Source organism: Muscardinus avellanarius (genome assembly GCF_963383645.1).
Source record: "Muscardinus avellanarius genome assembly, chromosome: 1".
Taxonomy (NCBI): Eukaryota; Metazoa; Chordata; class Mammalia; order Rodentia; family Gliridae; genus Muscardinus; species Muscardinus avellanarius.
In genome coordinates, this window is record NC_137786.1 from 184,886,992 (window position 1) to 184,898,527 (window position 11,536).

General features: G+C 44.5%; 1 protein-coding gene across 2 annotated transcripts in view; it reads right to left on the bottom strand.

The window, feature by feature from the left end:
* Nucleotides 1-11,207, bottom strand: part of DENND5A (DENN domain containing 5A) — a gene marked incomplete at both ends in the record, with an annotated part of 102,304 nt that extends 91,097 nt beyond the window's left edge. For both annotated transcript variants that reach the window (XM_080703116.1, XM_080703115.1), the window contains one exon: nucleotides 11,090-11,207. In XM_080703116.1, coding sequence (XP_080559242.1) covers nucleotides 11,090-11,207 — 118 coding nt within the window. The remainder of the gene's footprint in view (nucleotides 1-11,089) is intronic.
* Between the last annotated feature and the right edge of the window lie 329 nt (nucleotides 11,208-11,536).

Sequence of the window (11,536 nt, forward strand, 5' to 3'; positions counted from 1 at the left end):
GGAATTACAGGTATTACAGTACTGGGATTCTAACTAATTTGCTAGGTAACACTAGAGAGAAATTTTATTTCAAGTGGGGCTTAAAAATTAAAAATGGTTTAAAAGTATATTGCAAGCCGGACATGGTGGTGCACGCTTGTAATCCCGGTGCTTGGGAGGCTGAGACAGGAGGATCCCACAGGTTCGAAGCCAGCCTCAGCTACTTAGTGAGGCTCTCAACAACTTAGTGAGACCCTGTTTCCAAATAAAATATTAAAAAATAGGTCTGGGAGTATGGCCCAGAGGTAGAAAGCCCCTGGGTTCCACCCCCAGTACCACAAAAAAAATAATAAATAAAAAGTATATTGCAAAATTATCAGGTCATTTACAAATATTAATCCTTACCATCTGTTAAAGTGGTGACTAAACTATCTCTGATTTCTAGCTCTAACATTTTTGATTTTGTGACCAATACAAATGAATGCACACTCACATTCTGTTTTGCCAACTAAGAATAGCTTAGAAACCAAGGAATGCCACACTCACAAAGAGGCTGAATGAGAGGAACTGCTCAAGCTTCTCAGCATTCCAGGAAAGCATTCAGACTAATCCAACCAGTTTAGTCTGCACAGGCGATAGAACACAGAAAGCCTAGCAAAATTTTAATCTGACTTATCCATCATACTAATGAACAACGATAATGAAAGACTAACCTTTCACAGAAAGAACCTATGAGATACCATGGATGGCAACTGAGCAAACATCCTAAGAATAATATTTGAGAAATGTAATCACCTAAACTACATCTGTTGCCGTCTTATTTCCTGAAGTTATATCTGATCCCCTGGGATTGTACTGAAAACACCAAAGAGAGCTACACCCCAGCCCTATTTTTTTTATTTTTATTTTGAAATAGGGTCTCACTCAGTTGTGAAGGGGCTTGCCAAGTAGCTGAAGCTGGCCATGAACCTTGACCCTCTGGTCTCAGCCTCCTGAATGCTGGGACTACAAGCATGTGCCAATCACGCCTGGCCATACTGTCACTTTTGACCACTAAAGAACCCTGTCACTCACAGACTCAGCCCAGTGATTTTAAATACTCCAAAATGAAATCAACAATCACAGAATATCTGAAATGGGCATTTGATGTACTGTCATACTTAAAAACTTTTAAAAATTAAACCTAGCCAGACGTGGTAGTGTACACTAGTAATCCCAGTACTTGAGAGGCTGAGATTGAAGGATTGCAGGTTCGCAGCCAGCCTCAGCTTCTTAGTGAGGCCCTCCACAATTTAGTGAGACCCTGTTTCAAAATAAAGAATAAGCCAGGTATGGTGGCGCATGCTTGTAATCTCAGCATTCGAGAGGCTGAGACTTGGAGGATCATGGTTCCCGGACAGCCTCAGCTACTACTACTTAGTGAGGCCCTCTGCAATTCAGTGAGACCCTGTTTCAAAAAAAAGAATTTAAAACAAAGGGCAGGGGGTGTAGTTCGGAGGTCAAATGCCCCTTGGTTCCATCCCCAGACACACACAAAAAAAAAAAAAAAAAAAAAAAAAAGAAGAAGAAGAAGGTGGGCCTAGTGTGGTGGCGCACATTTGAAATCCCGGCATTAGGGAGGCGGAGACCAGAGATCACGGTTCGGTTAGGTTCGCAGACAGTGTCAGCTACTTAGCAAGGCCCTTTGCAACTCATTGAGACTCTTTCAAAAAATAAACCGGGCAAGGTGCCACATGCTTGTAATCCCAGCATTCGGGAGGCTGAGACCAGAGGATCATGATTTGTAGACAGCCTCAGCTACTTAGTAAGGCCCCCTGTAACTTAGTGAGACCCTGCTTCAAATAAAGAATAAAAAACAGGGCAGGGAGTATAGTTCGGAGGTCGAATGCCCCTGGGTAATCCTCCCACCAAAAAAATAAAAAGTAAAAAATAGGGCTGGGGGTATAGCTTGGAGGTAGAATGCCCCTGGGTTCCATCCCCAGTACTGCAAAAAAAAAAAAAAAAAAAAAAAAAAAAGAGAATAAACTGGGCATGGTGGCCCACACTTGTAATCCCAATACTTGGGAAGCTGAGACAGAAGGATAACAGGTTCGAAGAAAGCCTCAACAACTTAGTGAGGCCCTCCACAACTTAATGAGACCCTGTTTTCAAATAAGAAATAAAATCTGGGCTGGGGGTTTGGACTCCCTGTGTCAGGAGAGGAGAGAGACAGAGAGACAGAGAGAGAGAAGGGGAGAGAGAGAGTGAGAGAGGGAGGAAGAGGGAGACGAGAGATGGAGAGGGAGAGAGGGAGGGAGAGGGAGAGGGAGAGGGAGAGAGGGAGAAAGGAAGAGAGAGGGAGAGAGAGGGAGAAAGAGGGAGAGGGAGGTAGGGAGGGAGGAAGGGAGGGAGGGCGGGCGAGCGAGCGAGAGAGAGAGAGAGAGAGAGAGAGAGAGAGAGAGAGAGAGAGAGAGAGAGAATGAATGAGAATTAAAAAATCTTGCGGGGGTGTAGCTCACAGGTAGAATGCCCCTGGGTTAAGGATTGAAGGGGGAAAAAACTAAACCTAGCCAGGCATCATCGTGGAGCATACTTGTAATCCCAGTATTTGGGAGGCTGAGACAGGAGGATCACAGGTTCAAAGCCAGCCTCAGCAATTTAGTGAGACATTGTTTCCAATTAAGAAATAAAATCCATCTGGGTAGAATGCCTCTGGGTTCAATCCCCAGTACTACAAAAAAAAAAAAAAAAAAAAAAAGTAAAACCTAAAGTTAAAAATTGGCGGTCACTGCCTGTGCTTGATCACTAAATCCTAAAAGAAGTCACCAGCTTCTGAAAGATAAGCCTTTTTCTCTCAATGGATCCCCTGCCATATTCAGCAGGAACCTACAACAAAATATAGGTACCCTCATGTGAATCCAGGTTCCTGAGAAACTTCTAAGACCATCTAACACGAATTCCAACCCAGCAACAAGAAAACAGGAATTGAGAAGCCAAGCTAACCTAAGTACACCTTCCATCAGACCTGGCCAAAAAACAGCTTCTAAAAGGATATATGCCTGGAAAAGGGTGTTGCCAAAAGAGTCTTTAGGCAAAGAAACTTTATTTTTAACTTAGGAAGGAAGGAAGGGCTGAGCAGAATCTAAAATAATTTCGTTTAAGCACCAAACGCTGACACAGGATTTCCTCCTAAGAGAGGAGCAGAGCCCATGTCATTCAAGTAAAACCTACTATTTTCAACATGATCTCCTTACCTACAGAAGTCCAGTGGGATTTTTCATGTTCTAGGAATATGAGATCTCCCCCACATAAACTTACATGTGCTTTAAACTGCCTTGGGCTACTGTGTTTCTTGTGTGTTGTTCTCTTCTCCTGATTTCTTCCTTGTTCTATCTTGCAAAAGAATACACATGACCAAACTTAGGAAATTTCCCCCTTGCTAGAGCAGTCTTAATTCCTAGCAGTATCCACAGAAGCCTGAGGTAAGCCATTAGGATTTGAGTTTTGCTCCAGCTATTAATCTGGGATTCAGAGCAGAGGCCATTATTAAATAACTTTGAAAGAATCTGCCTAGAAGTGACCAGACTGATAGATAAAAATTAAGTTTAACTCATACTGGCTTCCATTTTGAAACTGGCTCATACAACTTTTTTTCTTTTTTGTAGTACTAGGGATCAAACCAGGGCCTTGCATGTTAGCAAAGCACTCTAGCATTGAGCCACATCCCCAGTCCTTCATCAAGCTTTTTATAGCCACTTCATCTGCATAAAATGAAGGAGATAGCCTTTATTTTAAAAAGGTATCTGGCTGGACATGGTGACACAGATCTAATCCCAGATGCCTGGGAGGCTGAGGCAGGAGAATCACCTAGGCAACATAGCTAGACCCTGTCTCAAAATAAAACGTAAAGAGTACTGGAGCCAAACTGGGTAACACACTCCTATAATCCCAGTCCTTTAAGGATGAGACAAGAAAATCACAGGCTGGTGGCTATCCTCAGCAACTTAGTGAGGCCCTCCACAAATTAGTGAGGCTCTGTTTTAACATAAAAAAAAAAAACCCAGGTGTGCTGGCACATACTTGTAATCCCAGTACTTGGGAGGATGAGACAGGAGGATGGCAGGTTCACAGCCAGTCTCAGCAACTTAGTGAGGCCCTTTGCAACTTAGTGAGACCCTGTTTTAAATAAACACTTAAAAATAAGAGAACAGGGTGTATCTTGGAGAAAGAAGGTCCCTGAGTTCAATCCTCTGTACCACAAAATATAATAGCTCAGAGGCAGAATGCATCTGGGTTCAATCCATAGTACACATACACACACACACACACACACACACACACACACACACACAGCCATTCTACCTTATAGCTACACCCTCAACCCTTTTTTATTTTTTGTTTTGAAACAGGGTCTCAGTACTTGCTGAGGCTGTCCTTGACTCTGCAATCTTCCTGTCTCAGCCTCCCAAGTACTGGGATTACAGGCATGTACTGCAGTACTAGGAATGGAACCCAGGGGCATTCTACCTCCAAGCTATACCACCAGCCCTATTTTTTATTCTTTATTTGGAAACAGGGTCTCACTGAGTTAAAAAGGGCCTCACTAAGTAGCTGAGACTGTCCACGAACCGTGATCCTCCTGTCTCAGCCTCCCAAATGCTGGGATTACAAGTGTGCACCACCATGCCCTGCTTACAGTATTCTTTCTTAACATGAACATAAATATGTTAACATTAACATAAACCTGGACTAGAAAAAAAAATCCATAACATCTGCTCCCACCCTTCAGACAAATAGCTTTGACCCCCATCCCCATAAGATTACTGGAAAGCATGCTATCATTTAAGTACCAGAAAAAAAATGAAATGTGGCAAGAGAGACAAATATTCTCCGATTTTCTTGGGGCCCCCGTTTCTTCATTTGTAAAATCAAGTTATATGATGCTCTCTAAGCATGTGTCTATGTTTGATACTTCATGATTTTAAAGTTCTAATTGTATTACTTAATACATTTAAGGAGTATGATCTGACTTTCCCAGACAGTATTTTCCTCTTCTAAGGGTAACACTAAGAGTATTTCAGTGTATTCTCAGTGTTTTAAGTAAATTCATACAGGACACTGACGAGTTTTCCATCTATCCTTATCCCTTGCCTCTTCAATTCTTGGCAAGGCCCTCTGCCCAAAGTTTAGGAAAACTGGAGTAATGGATGAAAGAAAGAATATATTTCTATCTCAATGCTGAATGTGAGTCAATTCAGAGAAACGTGTAGATTTCAAGGTAAGAAATAGGTCGCAAGCATTCTGGAATGTAATTCTCTGGCAGAAGCCAGGAAAATAAATATAGGAATCCCCCATCTGATAAAGCCTTCTGCTGCAGTGGTGACCATAAAAACAAAAGTGAGGATCCACAGTACACTCACCTATCAAACAGGTCGAAAAAAGGGACTGGACTCTTCTACCATCTGCCTCCCTACTTAGGATACACCAATAATAATAGAAAATGCAATCAGAAGCAATTCTTCCAAATTTGCTTATCTAAAAGCCAACAAGCAAGTACCATTTCCTAAAGCTGTTAGAGTTGTGCTTCACCCATAGATTACCTTCCTATCTTTCAAACCCAAATCCTCAACTAGCCCGAAAAGAAAACAAAATGTTCACACCTTCCTCACTTCCTTACACATTAAAGAGCTTCATGACTTGTTTAAATGCTTGAGACTACACAAAGGAAGTAACAGCAGAAAGCTCCTAAAAAATCCAGTGATCTAAGTCTATATTCAACACAGCAGGCACCATGCCTATTGTTGTAAACAAAGAGGAATGAATTGTAATCCTTCACAACACCAGAGGGAACACTAAGCATCTTTGATTTGCTTGTCCTGGTCATACTTTTTATTTCTTGTGCCACTGGGGATGAACCCAGGGGCATAAACTACATCCCCAGCTCTATTTTATTTTTTATTTTGAAACAGAGTCTCATTAAGTTTGGAAGGGCCTCACTAAATTGCTGAAGCTGGCTGCAAACTATGATGCTCCTGTCTCAGCCTCCTAGGTACTGGGATCACAAGCATGATCTACCATGCCCAACTGCTAGTATACTTCTTCAGAGTTCAGAAACTACCTGAGGTATTAATTTCATTTGCTTGGAAGAAACAAGACTCCTTAGTACCTCCCCAGAGAAACAGGGTAAAATTCACAACTTCCTATACTTTCACTGACTATGACATCATCAGTTGGGGATAAGGCAGGCTGAGGAGAAAAAAATGCACCCTGGAGAGTCTCAGCATAGACTACACAGAGCTATTTGTATTGTTTTGTTTTATTCAAAGATTCCCCCAGAGTAGTCCAGATTTCCCTTATCAATTCATCAGAAAAGAAATGAAGAGAGGAGGCCTTGAATCAGTATCTATTCTAACAAAAGACACCACCTACTGGATAAATGATCTTGGCTGGCATTCCAGTACTGCAACTTTTTTTTTTTTTTTCTCAGTACTGGGGATGGAACCCAGGGGCATCGTACCTCCAAGCTACACCCCAGCCCTATTTTTTAGTCCTTTTTATTTTTGAAACAGGGTCTCACTGAATTGCGAAGGGCCTCGCTAAGTAGTTGAGGCTGTCCTGTACAAACAGCGATATCCTCCAGTCCAGTCTCAGCCTACGGAATGCTGGGATTATAAACTTGCACCACAACACCGGGCTGTAACCACTTTTTTTTTTTTTTTTTTTTTTTTGGTGGTACTGGGGTTCCTGGAAACCCTTCTACCTCCGGGCTACACTCCCAGACCTTTTTTTTTTTTTTATACTTTTTTATTTGGAAACAGGGTCTCTTAAACCAGCGCAGCTGGCTTCTAACTTGCATGATCCTCCTGTCTCCGCCTCCCAAATGCAGGGATTACAAGCGCACACTGCCATGCCCGGCCTGTAACCACATTTTTAAAGATGAAAAATACCCTTCTTTACATATTTATACAACTCATCTCCCTTTCTTTCTTTTTTTTTTTTTTTTTTGTGGTAGTGGGGATGGAACCCAGTACCATTCTACCTCTGAGCTACACCCTCAGCCCTATTCTTTATTTTGAAACAGGGTCTCACTGAGTTGCCATTTATTTAATTAATTTCGAAACAAGGTCTCACTAAATTGCCTAGGCTGGTCTCCAATTTAGAATTCTTCTGCATCAACTCCCAAGTAGCTGCAATTACAGAGATACACCACTACGCCCAGATTAAGTTTCTTTGAGAATACTGTTTTTAATCTTTCTCAACATTAGTGTTTTCTAAAGCCAAACCCAGGCACAGTGTAATCCAGGGACCTATAATCTCAGGTACTCAGAATGGTAAAGCCTTAAGAGTTCAAGGCCAGACTGGATAACTTAATAAAACACAATCAAAAAAATTTAAGGTGGATGTGGTGGCACACATTTATAATCCCAGTACTTGGAAGGCTGAGACAGGAAGGATCACAGGTTTGTGGCCAGCCTCAGTTACTTAGTGAGAACTTCCTCAATTTAGTGAGCCCCTGTTTCAAAATAAAGAATGGCCAGGCATGGTGGCACACACTTGAAATCCCAGTACTTGGGAGGCTGAGACAGAAGGCAGGTTCACAGACAGCCTCAGCTATTTAGAGAGGCCCTTTGCAACTCAGTGAGACCCTGGTTTTAAAATAAAAATAAGCCGGGTGTGGTGGTGTACGTTTTAATCTCAGCGCTTGGGAGGCTGAGACAGGAGGTTCGCACGGGTTCGAAACCAACCTCAGCTACTTAGTGAGGCTCTCAGCAAAAACTCAGTGAGACCCTGTTTCCAAATAAAGTATAAAAAATAGGTCTGGGAGTATAGCCTGGAGGTAGAAAAGCCCCTGGGTTCCATCCCCAGGACTACAAAAAATAAAAAATAAAAATAAAGAAAATAAAGAATAAAAAATAGAGCCGGGGCATAGCTTGGAGGTAGAATACCTCTGGGTTCCAACTCCAGTACTGAAAAAAAAAAAAAAGAAAAGAAAGAAAGAAAGAAAGAAAGAAAGAAAGAGAAAAGAAAAAAGAGGAAAGAATTAAAAAACAGGACTAGGGGTGTAGCTCAGAGGTAGAATTCCCCTGGGTTCAATTTTCAGTACTGCAAAAGAAAATTTTAATTTTCTTGAAAGGTCTGAGGGTACAGCTCAGTGATAGAACTTCATAGAGTTCAATCCTAAGTATGGATCAGTAGGGGAATGGACTTCTACAAAACCAAAAAGATTCAGTTTAATGTCATAAGAAGAGCACTGAACCAACATTGTCCTCTCTCAAGTCCCTTATGGCACCAACACCTTGAACTGAATTCCAGCATCTACATCATCCCAAAGTCATAAACTTAATATATATAAAACAGATAATCAATTAACATCTGTATCATAAGAATTTGAAGACCTAAAACAGTGAACTTAAAACAATAAAGATACCCCAACAAAAGATTTAGTATTAATTACATTACTTTTCATGATTTTTCCTCTCCACCTGTTATTAATCTCAGGAAATAGCATAATTTTGACCTTTATAAAACATCAATTTGCCAGACGTGGTGGCACATACTTGTAATCCCAGCATTTGGGAGGCTGAGACAAGAGGACCAAGGTTCAAGGACAACCTCAGCTACTTAGTGAGGACCTTTGCAACTCAGTGAGACTCTGTTTCAAAATAAAGAATAAAAAATAAAACTAGGAGCCAAGCGTGGTGAAGCATACTTGTAAGCCCAGCGCTTGGGAGGCTGAGACATGAGGATTGCAAAGTTCGAAGCCAGCCTCAGCTACTTAGTGAGGCTCTCAGCAACTAAGTGAGACCCTATTTCCAAATAAAGTATAAAATAGGTCTAGGAGTATAGCCTGGAGGTAGAAAAGCCTCTGGGTTCCACCCCTAGTACCACAAAAAAAAAAAAAAAAAAAAAAAATAGGACTGGGGATGTAGCTGAGAATTCCCCTGGGTTCCATCCCCAGTACTGCAATAAATAAATAAATAAATAAATAAATAAATAAATAAATAAATAAATCATCAATTTAAGCCGGGTATGGTGACACAAGCTTGTAATCCCAGTACCTGAGAAACAGACAAGAGGATAGCAGGTTCAACACCAGCCTCAGCAACTCAGTGAAGCCCTTTGCAACTTAGTGAGCCCCTGTTTCAAAATAAAAAGTAAAATAGGGCGGAGGTGTAGCTTAGAGGTAGAAAGCCAAGGAGTTCAATCCGCAGTTCTGGGCAGGGGAACCATCAATTTAAAATTTTTAAAGACAAATCTAGAGCCGGGCGTGGTGGCGCACACTTGTAATCCCCACGCGTGGGAGGCTGAGACCAAAGGATCGCACAGGTTCGAAGCCAGCCTCAGCTACTTAGTGAGGCTCTCAGCAACTTAGTAAGACCCTGTTTCCAAATTAAAAAAAAAAAAAAGGTCTGGGAGTATAGCCCAGAGGTAGAAAGCCTCTGGGTTCCACCCCCAGTACCACAAAAATAAAATAAAATAAAATAAAATAAAGACAAATCTATTTTTGTCATTTGAAGTATGCACCTAATTCATAAGAAACACTGGGAGTCAGGCGTGGTGGCACACACCTGTAATCCTAGTACTTGGGAGCCTGCGACAAGAGGATCATAGGTTCAAGACCAGCCACAGCAACTTAGCAACTTTCAGCAGGCTGAGGGTATAGCTCGGAGGTAGACTGCCCCTGGGTTCAATCCCCAGTACCAAAAAGAAAAAAAAATTGAAATTTTTCTGATGAGAAAAAACTATCCTGTCATCTCTGAAGAAAAGTAATATTAGTCAACAGGATGGTCATCTCAGAATTGAAACGTTATAGTGAACTGTGACATCATGAGAGAAATGTGGAAAGAAGCCAGGTGTGGTGGCCCATACCTGTAATCCTAGTACTTAGGAGGCTAAGTCAGGAGACTCACAGGTTCGAGGCCAGCCTCAGCAATTTGGTGAGGCCCCAGACCCTAGTTAAGACTTTTAAAAATAAGTCTGGGCCGGGTGTGGTGGCACACACTTGTAATCCCAGCATTTGGAGGCTGAGACCCAAGGATCGGAGTTCGAGGACAGCCTCAGCTACTTAGTGAGGCCCTCCACAACTTAGTGAGATCGTGTTTCAAATTAAAAAGAATAAAAAACAGGGGAGGGCGTGTAACTCGAAGGTAAAATACCCCTAGGTTCCATTCCCAGACCCGCAAAAATAAATAAATAAATAAATAAATAAATAAATAAAAATAAGCCTGGGCATGTGGTTCAGAGGTAGAAACCCATGAATGGGAGGGAAGGAAGGGAGATGTAGCTCAGTGGTAGAGTACTTGCCTAGCATGTGCAAGGCCCTGGGTTTCAAACTCTTATACTGACAAAAAAAAAAAAAAAGGAATTTCCTCCATCAATTCAGGATGACATAACTTTAAAGCACAGTACAACAAACCTCCACTCACTTGAAACCCGCTATTCCGATACTCCAGACAAGAACTTTCCAAAACTACAGCAATTCTGAGACTTCAAGGACGGTGCAGTAGATTTCATGGGGATTTTATAATTCTGATAGATTGCGCCAAGTCTGGTCAGGATCCCAAAGCCACTCCCCCCGCCATTTCCTCTCTGAAAGACTTGAGAAGCATCCCAACATCACCGGGCCCCTCCAACGAGGCTGCTGTCCTTTTACTCACAAATGACTCTGGACTAAAAAAGGACCCAAGTTACTTAAAAAAAAAAAAAAAAAAGGCACGGCCCCAGCGCCAGCCCTTTGTAGGGCCAAGGGAGCCCCCACCCTCGGCGCGGCCAAGTTCCCCCGGCGACTCCGTGTCCGCGGGCCGGGCAGGGCTGGGTGGGCGTCCGCGGGGCCGGCGCGGCTGTTATAACGGTTTGGAGGCGCCGGTCTTGGGAAGCGGCCAGCTGGACTCACCAAGTTTTTGTTTTGCTTTTTTTCCCCAAGTCTGGGTGGAACTTACTTTCACTAGGACAGGGGCTGCCTGCTCCCCTCCCAGACGGGAGCGCGCGCTTCCCCGGTTCGCACCGAGTCTCGACGCGGCCCCTCCCGGGCGCACGGCCTCCCTCCGGCCGGGCCGCCGACCTCCGCGGGCAGCGCCGCCCGGCCCGCGCGACCCTCGCCCCGGACAAAGCGGCGGAGGCTCCGACTCACCCGACAGCTCGTCCGGCTCCAGCCCGGTGTCGGTGTCCAGCCCGCAGATGACAAAGTAGTCGGCGAAGCGGCTGGGCGCCGAGCCCCCCCCGCCGCCGCCGCCGCCGCCGCCGCTCATGGCGCCGGGGCCGAGCCGGGCCGTGCGGAGCGAGCGGAGCCCCCGCGCCCGGGCGCCCGCCGCCCTCAGGCCGCCCTCCCGCCGCCGCCGCCGCTACCGCGGCTCGGGCCGCCGCCCCCGGCCCTGGCCCGGTCCCCGCGGCCGCCGCGGCCCTGAAGGGGCAGGGGGGCACCGGGCCGCCCCGCGCCGCATCCTGGACCCGCGCTCCCGCCGCCGCCGCCCGCCGAGAGCGCCGCGGCCCGAGCGAGCCTGGGAAGGGCGGAGAGCCCGAGCCCGCCGCGGCCGCTCCGCGCCCTGCGCATGCGCCGCCGGGGGCGGGGCCCCGGGGA